Source organism: Calonectris borealis, chromosome 23, assembly GCF_964195595.1.
Source record: "Calonectris borealis chromosome 23, bCalBor7.hap1.2, whole genome shotgun sequence".
Lineage (NCBI taxonomy): Eukaryota > Metazoa > Chordata > Aves > Procellariiformes > Procellariidae > Calonectris > Calonectris borealis.
Genome location: NC_134334.1, coordinates 2123811 through 2140710, shown reverse-complemented (window position 1 = coordinate 2140710; position 16900 = coordinate 2123811). Strand labels below are relative to the sequence as shown.

At 37.4% G+C, this 16900-nt stretch overlaps 2 protein-coding genes across 16 annotated transcripts in view; one reads left to right on the top strand and one right to left on the bottom strand.

Annotated features, from left to right (window-relative positions):
- MORN1 (MORN repeat containing 1) overlaps nt 1-7333 on the bottom strand; it is a 154198-nt gene extending 146865 nt beyond the window's left edge. For 7 of the 10 annotated variants that reach the window (XM_075172247.1, XM_075172243.1, XM_075172238.1 and 4 more), the window contains exons 1-4: nt 6769-7027; nt 5684-5790; nt 5157-5250; nt 3704-3774 (exon numbers count right to left, since the gene is read on the bottom strand). The gene's annotated coding sequence lies outside the window, so the exon portion shown is untranslated. Of the gene's footprint in view, nt 1-3703; nt 3775-5156; nt 5251-5683; nt 5791-6768; nt 7028-7289 lie in introns of those variants that run through there. The other 3 variants (XM_075172239.1, XM_075172245.1, XM_075172240.1) reach the window with 2 other exon arrangements.
- Nucleotides 7105-16787, top strand: RER1 (retention in endoplasmic reticulum sorting receptor 1). 6 transcript variants are annotated; one of them, XM_075172252.1, is made up of 8 exons: nt 7105-7486; nt 10276-10355; nt 10679-10764; nt 11318-11422; nt 12578-12677; nt 13035-13113; nt 13220-13355; nt 14244-16787. In XM_075172252.1, the coding sequence occupies exons 3-8, from the start codon at nt 10684-10686 to the stop codon at nt 14331-14333; spliced, it is 591 nt and encodes a 196-aa protein (XP_075028353.1). In that variant the 5' UTR covers nt 7105-7486; nt 10276-10355; nt 10679-10683; the 3' UTR covers nt 14334-16787. The 6 variants fall into 6 exon arrangements, with proteins under 6 accessions (XP_075028353.1, XP_075028351.1, XP_075028355.1 ...); XM_075172254.1 differs by lacking the exon at nt 10276-10355 and adding an exon at nt 7912-7964 and having other exon boundaries at nt 7447-7486; XM_075172255.1 differs by lacking the exon at nt 7105-7486 and adding an exon at nt 7613-7964 and having other exon boundaries at nt 10276-10391.
- Nucleotides 16788-16900: the final 113 nt, after the last annotated feature.

The following is a 16900-nucleotide window of genomic DNA, read 5'->3' as shown; positions in this document are numbered from 1 at the left end:
CCTCTGGGAAAGAAGACAAACTAAACACTGCCAAAACACACAAAGAAGCAGCAACAGGGACAGAATGGAACACAGCATCTGCTTACTGGGACTTACGCAGCAGCCAGAAATGAGAAATCACAGAAGGGAAACACTTTCATGAAGAAAATGAGTGTTTTACTTCATTAACCTCTGCAAATTTAATTCACGTCATTGTTTTCTTTCATTCTCAAATGTGTGCACATACAAATGCGCAGGCCACCACAGGTCACTGGGGTTTTTATTTTTTTTTTATTTCATTTTTTTTTTCTTTAAATCAGCAGCTTTCAGGGGCTTTGTTTTATTGCGTGTTCCCTAGTGTTCAGTTATAGTTGCTATCTTGCATCTGTTGAAAACATTTTTACCCAATGTGAAATCAGTGTTATGGTTAAGCAATAGATAAATCAGAGTCATTTGTTATTATTGGACTCCTCTGTTGATATAGTTATAATTATTGCTTGTTTACTGGACATTTAATTGACCTGAATCTCTGAAGGTTTGCAGACTACAATATGCTATTAACTGACAGCATCCACTTACTAAAAATTTATCACTTGCAAAAGATTGATCTAAAAATCTAGCCCTGACATTATTACAGTTAAAACTGAAGAGCAAAAATGCACAAATTCAACACTCATGCCATTATTCAATCTATTCTATATCACATAGAAGTAATGCTAGAAGAATACCCTAGAGCTTGAAATATTTGCCCATGTTCTTTTTGTTCTAGCAGATTACTTCATTATGTCCAAGGTACTATTTCAGTAAAGGAAGAAAAAATGCAGATTTTTTCAAAATCCCTACAGTTACACACAGTTTACAAGCATAGAACTATTCGTACAACATATGGGTACACTAAGTGATTAGCTATAAAGTTTGATATTCACCGAGATATCCGACCATACAAAACAAACTTCAAAATCTCATGTGCAAAAGTTTATGTGGACAAAGTAGAGAGAATTTCCAGATCCTTGAGTTTCTTAGTAACTTGCCCCTTTTTTGGGCACTGAACCAAGTCTTACCATTTGTGTTATGACTGTGGTTGCATCCCCTGCGCTGCCCATACATAATTCCTCTAATTAGTTTTCACATATTTCCTGTTTACTTCCATATTACGTAGGCTCATGTTTTGCTGGAACTGTGCCTTGATTTTTGTGTAGTGTGTACTGATCTACCATATCTGTCGGGAATGTACTGATATAAACTTAATAAACACTGTGCACACAAACCCAATGGTTAAGCGATCACATTTTTTGTTAATTTTTCATTGAAAACAACAGATCATTAAAGCAGGTGGTAGATTCTGCTAGTTACTTGTACTGTGTCAAAACTGGCTGCTGAAGAAACGAGCAGTATTGAAAATTTTATATCCATTAAGTTAATGATTATTATTCTCAAAGTGTATTATTGTCAGCTTTCTAATCTGAAATGAAAGAAGTGACCAGGTATACGACAAATTTTGTCAGAGAATGACAGAGCCATAGAAGATTTAAGATCTGAGAGAGTGTTCAGGGCAGGAAGACAGAAAGGAGAGTAATACCTATACTACCACCACTCAGGGAAATGGCTCTACAAGCAGCACGCTGAAAGAGATGTAAATTGCAGAAACACATGGCTAACTCATTCACCTTTAAGGTGTAGGTGACAGGTATGTCTCAGACCCTTTCCAGAAGGCTGGTTAGCTCTTTCATAATTCTATGGTAGCAGATTAAAAAAGAACTTTAACCTATTATTTTGCCTGGAAAAAAGTATTTATATGCTTTTATTATGATGTTATATAATTTGAAAGCAGTATATGTTGAATGAACACTTGCATTAAGTGGTTGTCTTTTAAGTTTGTTTTCTGCATAATATAAATACTAACAACAATAATACAATCAACAAGATACGTTGTCAGTACTGTCAGGATTTTTTTTTTTTTTTGGCCAAAGTATCTTGTCACTTTTGAGCACATATCCAGTGTAAACTTAAATATAGTACTAAATGCTTACATCCCTACAGAGACAGACCAGTTACCGAGCAAGTGTAAGCCTGAAGAATTTACTAATTCAGTCTCAAAACAGATGCTAGAGAGACACCCAGTGGTACAAAACTGTGTGTGCACACATGCACACACAAATATATATCCATAAATTTCCTGTCTTCAATGTCTCTAGAAGTAAGAAGCTATCATAAAAACACCATTTTTGTTTTAACAGTGTTTAGGTTATAATGAAACAAATACACAACAGCTCTTGTACATATTTTTATGTCATCTGTTTCTGTATCTAACAAGTATTTATTATCTTGTCCTACTGATTTTAATTCCCAACTTTCATATGTTCATGGAATAATACATAAAGACTTCTAAACTGTATTCAGTAATGAAGTTTAGATTAACAGATTTAACTACAAACTTTTAATGTGTATTTAAGAGAAATCTGGGGGTGTTGACAGGTGCAAAAAAAGAACCAAACGAAAATACCAAAGCCTTAACTGAATACCCAAGATATCTACTTTCGTATATACCAATAGCAGATTGAACTGCAAAATATCTAAGTGCTTTATGCTGTATTTTAACTACATAGATAGTACTCAGTAGAATTTTGGTTGTGATTTCATGTCCATAGGAAAAAACGTCAGCTGGCTAGAGACATGTAGTAAAGTTATATTGAATAGCCTTCCCTGTAATTTTTAGCTTCTCCGAACACATACTACTCTGAATTTCCACTAAACCTAGGGAGACCCCTTCTTTTCAACAACAAAGAAAACTGAATGAGGATCAAGTCAGAAGGAAAGAGACTTAAACGACGAAATCAGTACTGGATTTCTGAACTTCATTATAACTGGGTAATGAAACAGTTTATGAAGTGCCTGTTCCAAATCTTAATACGTATGCAACAATTAAAAGTTACTGTTTTAAAGTTCTAAAGTTACTACCAAAGTATAAAATGCTACTTCTTCAAAGAATCTCTCTCTCCACTTACGAAATTATGTCAAATTAAAAAAAAAATTCCCCAAGACAAGCACAGATTTGATCTCATTTAGTTTCTCAAAATTTCAGTAATAAATTTCAAATTTTTTTTAACCCTCAGACACAGTGATTGCAATGACAGAATCCTATTCTTGATTTGTCACGCAGTAATTCATTTACATGCTACAACCACATTTGGTCCTTAAGTCCCACGCCTCAAGGTCATCTCACTGAATTACTGGAAAATAATCCGCAGCACATCTTATCCTGTTGTTTAGTTCACACTGTAAATATATTCCCTGATCTTTCTACCTTGAAGTAGGTGTCAGTGAGGATGAGTATTCGTATGTGCTTATACATATATACACATAAATTTCCTCCCACCCCCGAATCATTATGTTTACTCCTGTTTTACAAATAAGGAATACTCCAAATAATAATCACAAGAAAACTCCCAAGTAGACTACATATCCAAGAAAAGTCAAACTGAAATTGAATCTGAAATTCAACTATACAAAATACTATTAGAATATGTTAAAATAAAATATCAAATTTGAAATTTCTTCATGTGTTACTCAATTAAAAATGGGGACAGAATTTGTTACATGAACTAACAGTACTAGTTCTAAACATAGACCTTTTCTGTTTATCTGCCTGAAGCATCCTTTACCATGATCCTTTGAGCTTTTCCAAACAAATCAGTACAGTTTCTCGTAAGTCTTCTGTATATACCTCATATACTATTCCAACAGCACAAGGCAAACTTGTCTAGAATCCAGGCTCCTTCATAATTATCCTCATTCCTAAAACAGTGAAAAACAAAAAGGAAATTCTTAAAGGAAAACAGATTTGGTGACCTGATACACCAGACTATCACAGGAAGTGAGCCAATAACAATAAGCAGTGGCAGTCAAATCTAGTCCACACTCTTATGGTCCTTTCCCTGAACTTCAAGCGACCAGTGAAATGGCACAGTGAAATTCAGTCAACCAAGCTGTACCATCTCTGAATTTGGCCAAAGTATGAGAGTCCCAGAACTCACCTGTAGCCTTTTTCATTTAAGCATATTTTAATATGTTTTCAATTCCTCAACATGAAAAAGTGACTAGAAGTAAGAGAGCTGGACATAAAACTTGTCCTGATTAACAATTCATTGTGTTTGAAAACTGATCAATTGCATAGAGGCAATTCATTTAAGGCAACAGTACCATTTCCCATGCTATATTACTAAACTGTTTGTATAACTGTGACAGTGCCAGTTGTTTTCTGAATCTTAAAATCTTATCAGTACAGCCTTTTCCCTTGTAGATTATAGCCAGTAACAGCTTTTTTCCCATCTCTAAGTTTTACTAAATATTACTATTTCTAAGTACTTACTCAAACATTACTCAGCATTTTAGAGCTCTTATTTTTGAAAGAAAAAATAATTCTCACAGATTAAGTCAACATAAAGCAAGAACAAGAGCTTAGTTTCCTGGCTTTCAGTAGACCAGAGCCATCTTTGAAAAATGAAATCATTAAATAATCGTATTTATGCAGCATAAACAGGTCTGTTCAGTCTTGACAGAGTAAATTTTAAACAAAGCTTACTTAAAGAGTCTAACTTACACAGTTTAATTTTTTTTATGTATTTAGGGTTCACTAATAAGTGGTATTTTACTTACAGCGCACGAATAGAAGACATTCTAAAAGCCTACAAGTTTATAATTAACAACTACTTTTTTTTTTTTTTACTATTAATGCTGTCTAATGAAGACTATAAACGTGCTCATTCAGTCTTTATTTTAAAACTAATGAATCATAATCCTTCTGGTCTTTGAAACTGACAGTGATGTGTTAAAAAACAACGATTCATAATATGTTCATTTATGGTTAAGGGATATATAAAAGAATACTTGAACTTCATAGTTACCTTAACCACTTTTTGACAGCATGTACTCATTCAAATATTCTGTGTCAAAGCCTGAAAAATCAGCTGCTTAGCACTAGAAGTACTGTACTGTGAATTCCCTGATGCATCTGTGACCTTAGAATGACAGATAACTATTTTTCTGTCAAGTGTTTACCTGATTTACTTATATTATACACTGTATTCCATGTGGTCACCTTTTATTTTCTGTCAGCCTTACAGATTTATAGATTGTTGACTAAAGGGGTCAGGCAGGTGGAGAAGTCAGTGACTTACCTGTACAGGAATAAATAGCAACAGGAGAAATTCTCTTCTGGAGCAACTTACTGGGACAGATCTTCAATCAACGAACTTCTTCCTGCTCAGGATGCTAGGAGAGAGAAGAATTCATTGAAACATTCCCTTGGTAAATCATGCATGAGATGTCCCTCCATAACGGATAGTTTATTCAAGTTCTTTAAATTCTTTAACATCTTTGGCCTGATCTTGCGGAGCACTTCATATAAGCACAACTCTGCATATGTATGCATCTTTGAAGGACTGAGACTGTTATCAAAAATTGATGACACATGTTCCTGGTTTCTACCATTAACATATTTGATTAACTTTCTGAGGTGACTGAAAGTTAACACAGCCTCAGCTGAGAGACCAACAAGAAAACCTGAAAACCACAACTCTTCAATAAACACCGTGAAAGACTGACAACTTGGACTAAATTAATTTGGCTGCTTATTATACGTATTTATATATCAGAATTTAATGGGATTGGGATTTTTTTTTTTTAAAGAGTATGTGATACTTACAGGCTCACCTGTCGATGCCCAGTATTGAAATCCATTCCCCATAATTTCTCCATTGACAAACTTGCCCTCATAATAACTTCCATCTTTAAAGAACAGCTTGTCCTCACCTAGAAAATAAAACAATACTTCCAGCCCCTTTTAACAAATGTCCACCTCCGTTTTCAACTCAAGTCAAAAGTTGAAACTTTCTCATATTTTTCTCCTTTATATGATTAATTTTTTATCTATGTATTGTTAGCACCCTCACATGCTTTAGACTTTCTTAAGATTTACTATCTTAGCATCTAAACATTGACCCCAATTGAAGGGATCTACAACTTATACACAAGGCAAGAATCCTAAATCCATTAAATCAAATTTTTCCCTATTGGCTCTAACAGAACAGAATGGACTCACAGTTTTTAAACCTCTTGAAGTCAAGGGTCTGACTTTCACAACAGTCTGTAAGCTCTACAGCTATGCTAGTTTTACAGGTAATGATCACTTACTCTATTGTGTAAAAAGGAGGGGATCTGGTTGCCTTTTTGTTCTGTCTTATAGCATGCAAAAGGTTTAAAGACTATAAATGACCCTATTTTTCAAAAAAAAAAAAAAAGAGGAAACTAAAAGGATTGTTGCAAGCTCAATTCATTCATGCTCCTCAGGTCACGGCCCTGAGCACACCCCATAGGCCCCAATTCCTGACAAGACCCACCTGACGCCTCTACACCCACCCCTGCCCATCCCATCAAAAGAGAAGACAGCGGAAATTATTTAAACAATACCAAAAGACTAGGTTGAATATTTAATAACTAGTAATACAAAAGTAAAAGCACCAATTTTACTCGGGGATACCTATTTTAAAATTTCAGTATAAACAATATTTACGGGCAGATAAATATATCACTTTGCTTACTATCTATATTCACTTTACATTGTAATGGGAACCCAGGCTCCTAAATATCTACAGGGTCTTATAAGCATTACAGACTACACAGAAACAGCCAGAAGCTAAACCGTTAGCGACTGCACTACCTTTGCATAAACCAAGAACGCTAGCATAGCAAATAAAGCAAACCCACAAGCGGAAAAGCGTTTGTATTTACATTAGCCTAACCACAGGAGCGCGGGCTTAGCGTCTCTTCGTCTTAACGAGAGACCGGACTTGGCGGCGGTAGGAGACTGCTCCTCGCCCCTCCAGGCGAGGGGCCAGGCTGAGGCGGCACCGCGCGGGAGGCCAGCGCGGCGAGCTCTGCCCCGGGGAAGGCTCGCTACCACGCTCAGCGAGGCGGGGCGGGAAGGCAAGATGGCGCCCCGCCCTCGCCCTCAGCGCCCGCCACCGCCCCGCCTCTGCCTCGCGCAGGCCCAGGGCGCGGGCCCGTGGCAACAGCTTCCTGGCGCTCATTGGCTGAGCGGTGCGAGGGGCGGGGCGGGCCCGCGCCTGCGCGGCCGCTGAAGGGCGCGGAAGCCGCACCGCGGCCGCGCAGGGCACCCCCGCGCTCGGTCCCTGCTGGTTGCGTCCTGCCCACAGCGCGGGTTTGAGGGCACGCTTCTTCTGCCGGTAGCGCGGCGGCTGCCCGCAGCCGGGACCGCCTCCCCCGCCCGCCTCACACACGCCGCCACCCACCTCCCTCCTCACTGCTCGGCGCCGCGGCAACGCCCACTTCCCCCCTCTCGGCGCCAATGGCGGGGCAATACCGAGTCTTCATCCCGCCCCCTCTTGCCCCGGAAGCGGAAGCGGTGTGCTCCCCGCCAGTGACGCCATATTGGTTTTGTGGAAGTGGGGGGCGGGGGAGCGGAAGGAGGAACCCGGCTCGGGCGCCTGTGAGTAGCTGGTGCCCGCGGGGGCCCGGCCGCAGCCCGGGGCGGGAGGGCTGGGAGCTCGCGCCTCCGCGCTGGCGGGCGTGGCGGCAGCTCGGCGGGCGGAGGCGGTGGCAGTCCCCGGGCGGGAGGGTGCCTTGAGCGAGGGGACCCTCCGGGAGCGCGGGGGCTTTTCCGGGCCCGGCGACCGCTGCCGCATCCGCGGCCTAGGCGCTCCGGCGTGGACCGCGGGGCTGCTGCTGGGCGCGCTGGACCGGCCTGCCGGGGCCTGCCGGAGGGCTTGTTTTCCCTCTCGCCGAGCCGCCGTCTGTCCTAGTGCTGTTCGCGGGCCCCTCAGCTCAGCGGGCCCCGCTCCTGCCTCCAGGGCCTCTCGCCCTGCCCTCTGTGCCGGGACAGAGCCAACCTTCGCGCGCTTCGATTTTTTCCAGAGTGTCTTGTATTGCTTTTGTCCCACAGCGTTTGGTCTTAACCGGTGCTCGGGGTACGTGAAGCCCACGTTTCCGGGTGAATGCAGGGAGCGCCGGTGCCATGCAGCTCCTGCTGTCTAGACAGCAGTGAGTTCTGACAGACCAGGCTGCTGTTGTAATGGATAAAAGTGAACAATGTATTTTTTTTAGGATAAAAAAACAGTTTGCACTACCAGCGGGTTATTTTCTTGTGGTTGTCCATTCACCCTGTTGTTAATAAATCACTTCAGTGTGTTGCTCTTCAAAGACGTTTCCTCTATGAGATAAGGAAACTTGTATGAGCAGTAATATGTTTTTGCTGGTTATGTGCTTCATTTGTACTTTAAATTTAAGAAAATTCTATATTATGATCAGAGAGTTGTCTAAAAATTCTGTACCTCTCTGTGATGATGTGGGGCATAAATTAAATGTCTTTACTGCCTCAGGTCCTGTCATTTTTAAGAACTCAGCGATGCAGCGGTATTTGTAATGATATTACCATAACAATTGTGGTAAAAATCATAATTGTTGAAGGTCATGCATTCGCCTGTTTAGTGTTTTTTAGCAGAGAAAAACGTTTTAATATGGTTTAGTTTTAGTAGCAGTCTGTATTCTGTTAGTAGCAAACTATTCAATTGTTTGTTATATTAATCTTTATATATTTTTATTGGTTTTGCTGAAGTGGCTGAAAGGTTATCATAACACATTATGCTGAACGGTAAAGTCTTATGTTACATTATGAAACAGGGATTGCTACTGTTTAGATTTAATTATTCCCTTAAACCATTATTCCCCTTGTGTTCTTAACCTACCTTCAAAGCAATGCCAAAGACTGCTTTTCTTGATAATAGTCTAATTACAGATGTCCTGTAAGTCAATGTTTTAAAGTGATCAGAAATACTAACTTAAATTCTAAACTATGTCATGTGATATATTTCAGTCTATGCTACTTAAACTGAGCCACTGAGAGGTTTCTTTTCAGTAAAACAGACGGTATTAGCTGGTTGTATTTCTTGGTCTGCTACGGAAGAACTGTATGTATGATAAACAATCATACATAATCACATGTAATGTAATTTTTTACACCAAGCAAAATGCCTACTCCCTCATAAAGCCATCAGTAGCCTTACATATGTGATTCTTCACTTGATCTGCATAGGTTAATTTACAAGATTGTAATGTTAGGTCTGCTTACAGCCCATATTTGCTATGGATGTATCTGTAAAATTAATTTTGAGAATATGAGAGTTTTTGTTTGTGATGTTTAGAGAATTGCTATCTGATCAAGAGATTGAATATCTTTTTGTTATGCCTATATACTCCAGGATATTTAAAAAAAAAAAATAAAATAAAGCATAAAATTATGCTCAGCTAGTAATGCTGAGTAACTTCTTTCTTCTGCAGTGCAGTGAATGGGGAGAATGATAATTACTTCCTTTTGCTTGCCTGTAATGAAAAAGTCTATATTTATATTGTATGAGTTTCTATTTGACTTTTTTTCTCTTTTTAGCTGTAGCTTGAATTAAAGTGGACTGCAGCTCCTGAAGCCTCATAATGAATCCACTTATCTTTTGAAGTGTAACAGGACTCCTTCTTTCTGCTTACTAATTATTCCATAGGATGTAGTTTTCAGATGTTTACAGAAGAAATATACAACTTTAAGGTTCTGTGCCTCCTCAGATTGTCCTTGGTCTCAAATTATGTTTTGCAGCAGTCGCTGTATTGCAGCATCTAAGATAATTTACATTTTTCTGATTTAGTAATGTTTCACATCTTTATTACTATCTAAGGGTCTTGAGATATTAATATAGGGCTGAAAGTACTCCCACTATCCCGGAGTTATGTAGTCCCACCCACAGATGAGGACTCCAGGAAGTAATGTCAGGGATTGCTCTCAGTGATGTGGCAAAAATGGTTCTATTTAGAATCCATTTTCTTTTGTTTGGTTTATATCTTGAAGTGAACTGTAAAATTTAGTTGAGCTTAACTGAAAAGAAGAATAAAGATCTTAAATTGGTAGCAGAAGCATGTACTAAAAAGTAATTCCCTTGGTTAATTTTTTACCTGAGTTCAGAATCCTTGCCCCTTTACTATACAATTTTGCTCATGCATGAAACTTTTCTGTGACTGCTAAGCTCTTCCTGTTCAAGAGACAAATAAAGTCATTGGACAATTCTAGCAGTGGGCAGTGTTTTGGTTTAGGTACTGAGGGTAGAGTTTTTTGTCTGTATCACTCATGTACAGAGTCCTGAACTTAAACTTCTTCACTATCTAGTTACTCAGTATTTAAAAATCCTAAGCAGCTTTTAAAAAAATATTTATTTTGGTTTTGTTCTTTGCCTTTAGAAACTGAGGTGACAGGAGGGTGGTGCTGCAGTTCATATCTCAATGCTTAGATGTTATAACTCAGCTCCTGCCTTCTCAAGGTGAAGATGTCTAACAAGGCTCATTCCTGCATTTCTGTATGGACTTGTTTTTTCCCTCCCTAAAATGGATTGGATCCTGTCTTGCCTTTGTAAAATACCCCGTTCTTTGCTTTCTTGACAATTTCTTTTGGAAATTAATTTCTTTTGGAATAAATGTCCTTTCTTTAAGAATACTTCATTAAAAATAATTTGTTTTACACAGGGCAATCCAAAAGAGTATCATGCATAAATGCTGGCTCAGATAATGTACTGTAAAGCTTAGATTTTGTTTGTTTGTTTGTTTGTTTTAAAGGTTGCCTATCTATCATGTTTTGTTTCCACAGCAACCATGTCAGAAGGGGACAGTATTGGTGAGTCTGTTCATGGAAAGCCTTCTGTGGTCTATAGATTTTTCTCAAGACTTGGACAGGTTGGTTTTCTGTAGGGTTTTTCTGACTCCGTTAGAAGCAGGTCTCGGTGCAGCTTTTTAAACTCATTACTTTTTGGATGAGTTGTTGAAATGCTAAAATCTGTACAAAAGATTTCTTTTGAAGCCTTTTAAAAGTAAATAACAAGTAATACATAGCTTAATGGAATATTTAATGTGCATATATGTGACATTGCACAGTGAAAATATGCGTTGTTATTGTCAAAAATGAGGAGTGACTTCAGATTTCACGTCAGATTCATCTTAAGGAAAGTAAACTTGCATAAAACATTGAAAATTTAAATTGCTTTATGATGCCCCAAGCATTAGGAAATTTTTTTTTTGCCTTTGTAAAAATATAGAACTTTTCAAATGCTTGTAAGTATGTTTATGTTTAATTAAGTTTATTTGTAATAAAGAATATAAATGTTTCATGTTACTCTTCTTCCTGAAATACTCTTCACAAATGCTTACTATTTCTAATGCTACTCTGTAATAAACATTATTCATTGTGCATCACATATTTTACAGATGTACACTTTATATTTCTTCCCAGATCTACCAATCCTGGTTAGACAAATCTACTCCATATACTGCAGTACGATGGATTGTAACTTTGGGTCTGAGTTTTATCTACATGATTAGAGTTTATTTACTGCAGGTAAGAAAACTGGATTTGCTGCTGAAGAAGTTTTAGATATCATTACAGTTCTATTTTTTTGTGTTAAGAGAGTTTTTGAAGTATGGTGTTACTTTGGAATTTACATATGGCATCATTTAGCACACAGTAGAAGGTAAATTAGTCTGAAGAAAGAACACATCTTGCTGGTGTTAAACTTACTGCTTCAGAATGGAGAATGTGCGAATGCTTGAGGATATTCAGCTGATGGCAACAGAAAGTGGCAATACTCCATTATTCTGATGAAATTACATAATAAACCTCTGAAAACTCTGTTGCAATTAAGTTTTTACTTTTATTTTTAAAGCTGTGTAACAACATGTTCAGGAGCCCGTGGTTGCCTTCTGTCATGCAAGCCACAAAGAATTGCTTTTTCAGCATTTTTATCACTGCAGGCCAGCAGCAGGCCGTTTCTCCACTAATCAGATGCCTCTATTTCATGGCAATCTGCAATTCAGTGAAGAACTTGAGAATTATTATTCCCAAAAACTGAAGATTACAGATTGAATGTGAAAGCTGTACAGGTGGTAGTAATAGGAAGATTTAAGAGACTGAAGCCTGCGAAGAAGATTAAAAAAGTGATGGTTTTATGCTGTTTACTTCTTTTATGCTGCTTTTATGATGTCCTACATCTTGAACGTAGAGACCGGATGCTTGAGAAAAGCTTTCATCTTACATCCGTCAATACATGAGGGATTTGCACTACCCTCATGTTCTAAGGCTTGTTTTGATTAATATATTAGGTTTACAGTAGTATACCTTAGAAAACATGTAACTTAAAAAGGCTAATAGATTCTATTTTTTTTTATCTGGCTTATTTGTATTGCAGTAAGTTTAGTCAGTGTTTAGGGAGCTTTAAATGAAAACTGTTACATATATTATCTGTGAGTACACAAATAAATAGATTCATAAAGGTGATTTCATCTTTTCACAGAATCAGCATGCTTCTTTTATACAGTGAGAATCTTTAATATTTTTTTAACAAGTCCAGAAAACTTTTTGTGTTAATGTGAAGATGTAGAAAAGCACTTCTCAAGGAAGCAAAAAAACAGGTGGTTTATTTTGTTGAAAAATCGGTATATGAAAATGGTTTTCAGGAAGACTTTAATCTTGGCTCTTTTTTCCTCCCTGCCTCAGGGTTGGTACATTGTGACATATGCCTTGGGAATCTACCATCTAAATCTCTTCATAGCTTTCTTGTCGCCAAAGGTAGACCCCTCTTTAATGGAAGATTCAGGTATGATGAATAGTTCATTTTGTGATAATTTTGAACTTAGTGAAACTTCCAGCTCTTTTTGTCTGATACAGTACTGTAAAGACGTGCAATTTTAGCATGACATTGTATTTTTAGACTTGCAAAAAATCTATACAACCTGACATCAGGAGTTACTTTAAAATCTGTCTCTCCTTTTTTCAGGACTTGAACATATTCCATACTGTATTAGTTTTCTATGTTTTGAAAGAAGTTTTATGTGACTGAAGTGAAAGTTTTTCTTTTTTTTTTTAAGACATAAAAAAATGTGGAGTCAGAATAGTGTGGAAAATCAGTGCGAGGGGGTTTGTGGTTTTGGTGTTTTTTTTCTGTTTTTTTCAGATGATGGTCCTTCCTTACCTACAAGGCAAAATGAAGAATTTCGGCCTTTCATTAGAAGGCTCCCAGAGTTTAAATTCTGGTGAGTGAATCCGTCTGCCTGTGCTCTGTTTTCTGAAAACATAAGTATCTGCATCAAATTAGTCGTAGCTGGGGTTGAAGGATTAATTGTTAATATTATTTTTAAGGCACTCTGCTACTAAAGGAATCCTGGTTGCTATGGCATGTACATTCTTTGAGGCTTTCAACGTTCCTGTTTTTTGGCCAATCCTTGTGATGTACTTCATTATGCTATTTTGTATCACTATGAAGAGGCAAATCAAGGTAACTTGCCAAGAATAGATAGTAGCATTTGTGATGTCAGAATTTTTAGTATTGATCCAAACTGTCCATGCAGTTGAGCACTTCAGAGGTATTAAATATATTGCACGCACTTCTTTACTAGAGGAACTTGAACAACTAACATTAGTTCAAGTGTTGCATATTTGCAACTTTGGGCAAATACTAACAATAGGAAACAAAAAATACTTAGTAAAGGAAGTCTTCATATGCTACATTACAAGATTTTACCCTTGCTTCCAACAGGTTTCAATCTTAGAATTCAATATCTGTTTTTTATACAGGATGAGTCTTATAATTTCTCATCCACTTCCTTTCTTCAGTTAACTATGGCTATTTTTAGTGAAGAGGTCTTGTAGGATCTCTGATGGGTGAAAAGGGAAGTTCTGACAAGTTGCTGCGAGAAAGTAGATGGAGAGAAGGGGAAGAAGAACATAGGCAAGTCATTCAGACCATTTTTAACAAATTACTTCTGGTTTGTTGGCATTTTAAAAAGAACCATTTTTTTTCCCCAGACATTCAGAATTTTGGATAGGTACTGTTATTCAAAGTTGTAAATTAAAGATTAAAGAATAGTAAAGAATTAATACCTCTCTCCAGTATGCTCTCTCCAGTTTCCTGTGATTCCCCCAATGAATAATCTTCACTGTACTGTGTAAGTTATTGGGTATACCCAAACTTGAGATTTATAAGATTGGGCTCATAATCCCTATTTTGATGTAAACTGGTGTATGATTAGCTATTTCATTACCTTTACAATACTGAAAAACTGTCTGTCTAGAGGACTTTGTAAATTACAATGTGTATTATAAAATATTTTTGTGAGTATTAGGTAAGTTTCTTGCCTCAAAAATTGATCTGTTCTCTTTACAGCACATGATAAAGTACAGATATATACCCTTCACACATGGCAAGAGGAAATACAAAGGGAAAGAAGACGTTGGAAAGACCTTTGCTAGCTAGAAGATGCAATCAACCTGTTGACCAATTCTACTTCTAACTAAAGGAACGATTTTGAGCCATTGTAACAATGCCTTTTTTCTTCATAAAAAATGATTAACAGAGTGGTGACAAAGCAGTTGAATTTTCATTTTAAGAGGATCCTGCTATTTTTATCTGAAATAACAGTTTCTTGAAGAAACTGGCATTCTAACCAAATTGCATTGAGTTTATTATCTTTTGTAAGAGGTTGGAGAAACTTTGGATGATCCCGTGGATTTGGGATAATGTATTTCTTTCAAGATCCATTGCACTGGAGAGATTAACAGTTTAGAGTTGGATATTTTTACATAGTCGTCCTGCTCAATATCACCCTGAAGTGCTGTGCACATATGTGGAAGAAAAATGTAAGATGGCACACATGATGCTGTTTTCTGCTTCATGGCTGTGTGCTGTTCTCATAGAATGCAGATAAATAGATGCAGAACTTAAGCCGGTTTCCTAAATGCATGGTATTACTGAGTTATAACCAAACAAATATAGATAGGAATAAGAAATCTACTAAATTATTGGTTTTGCAGTAGGGAAAAAATACGTAGCTTTTAAAGTGACTCATTTGTGTTGGGTTTTAATGCCAGTTTCACCATTACATCTCCTAGCAGATGCTAAAATGGGGCCCTTTCATGATGACTCAAAACTTTGTTCAAACTCTATCACAATTTCCTTTGAGGACCTGGAATTATAAATATATATATTTTAATTGTTATTAGTTGGAGTTTCTTTCATACTTAAGGGTTTCTTGATTAATTTAAGCTGACTTAATGCAGCCCCTTCAGAATATACCCAAACTGGCCATAGCAGACAAACGGTGTGGGTTTTAACACAGCTTTTCATTTTCTATGGGGAAAAAAAAAATAAAGAGATAAATGACCTGCATGTAAACTTTTTCATGTGATACAACTGCAGTTTTATTAAGTGACTTTTTAATTCCAAAATTTATTAAAAGACAGTGTCCCCCTTTACTTGTTCTCTATCTTTATATACGTATATTCATCTAACAGTATTTATGGCTCCTTTTCAGTAATAGTTAGCCTCAATTTATCTTCATGCAATGCCTTTTTCAACTCTTCAGGGAGCATTCATTTGCAGAGAGTAGGAAAAGATTAGCTCTTTGAAGATTCTGAATGGAGAAGAGTGGCAACTTCAACAGACACCTAATTGGAAAATGTATGTAGGAGCCTTTTCATCTGATTTTGTCAAATGAAATCATTATGGAGCTCTGGAATTCAGCCTTCGGTAATCCTGGGAAAATGACACGTAGTTCTAGTTCACATTGACCTGTTATTTTTTGTTTGTCTGTGTTTGATTTATTAGCAGTGTGGAAACTAGTAATGTCAAAATTTAAAATTATGGAAACACAGTATCCAGAAAGGGCCTTATAAAAGTACGTCATGGATGCTTGCAGTTTGTTGCCTAAAAATCTAAAAGCCCTGACTTGGAGAAGCTATCTTGAGGTTTGCTGAAGTTTCTGATTAATACGGGCAAATCGGGGAGGAAAAGATGTTGATGACTCCTACTAAACAAGAGAGTGTTAATGACATCCATTGCAAATTAGATATTTTTACCTCCACTTAATTTCAAACTTTAGTGGCAGCTTGAGATTAATGCCTTCTCATTCTTAGGTAGGCATAGATGCTCTACATTCAGTGCGATTAACAGTTTTCAAATATGGATTGTAGATGATGTTGGGACAACGGTATAGTTCCCTAGCTGACTCTCAGCATGCAGCGGCCAGACAACTTTGATGGCATTTTGTTAAACTTTGCTCTATTTTTATCACTTACAAGTGCTAAAAATAAATTACCCTTACAGAATGCATGAAAAACTTGGCGTGACAACTTCACAGATACTTCCCAGTCATCAACTGCTTCCTATATTTTTATGTGCAATGAAATGTTTTTCCTTACTATTTTCTTAGTAAGGAGATCAGGCAGTGACTTCCTTAGGTAGTCATGTTTTGATTTGTGATACGGATCATTTTTCTTCCACTGTTGCCTTGACAGTTTTAAATAGGTGAGGGATGCCTGAAAGTTTTCTGGTGTAAGAAAGGGATGGTATTGCAGCTCTGAAAATCACTTTTGTACGGTAATGATGAAGTGTTCGCATAGTTACCAGCAACTATTTTTTCTTCCATTTATAGATATGATGAAAAGTTAAACTAATTTTATTGGAGTTTTTATCATAACACTTGGAGATTTAATTGTTAACTAGTTAACCAGGATCTCTTCAGTACAAATAACCATCTTAAAAGAAGTGCTCTTACTGTAGCACGCCGCCCCCTGCACCCCAAGTCCATATTCAGTGCCATTTGTGAAAGATTTATTGAAACTGTAACTTATGATCCACAGAGTGGATCATCTGGCTTTTTCTTCCCATCTGTATTTAAAGAATACAAATAAATTCATCTTGTACATTTTCTATCATGTACAGCTTTTGTCCTTTTCCCCTGAAGTCTACAGAATGGACTCATTATTATGTTACAGGAGAAAGGGAGTCTTACAAATCGTAGAGTTTTACTAATACCTTAAGCA

Excerpts from the sequence above, each read along its gene's own strand:
- RER1 (XM_075172250.1), top strand. The coding sequence starts at position 10,684 with ATGTCAGAAGGGGACAGTATTGGTGAGTCTGTTCATGGAAAGCCTTCT. Across the intron at positions 11,423-12,577 it reads TTAGAGTTTATTTACTGCAG|GGTTGGTACATTGTGACATA; the intron begins GTAAGAAAACTG and ends TCCCTGCCTCAG. Across the intron at positions 13,356-14,243 it reads CTATGAAGAGGCAAATCAAG|CACATGATAAAGTACAGATA; the intron begins GTAACTTGCCAA and ends TTCTCTTTACAG.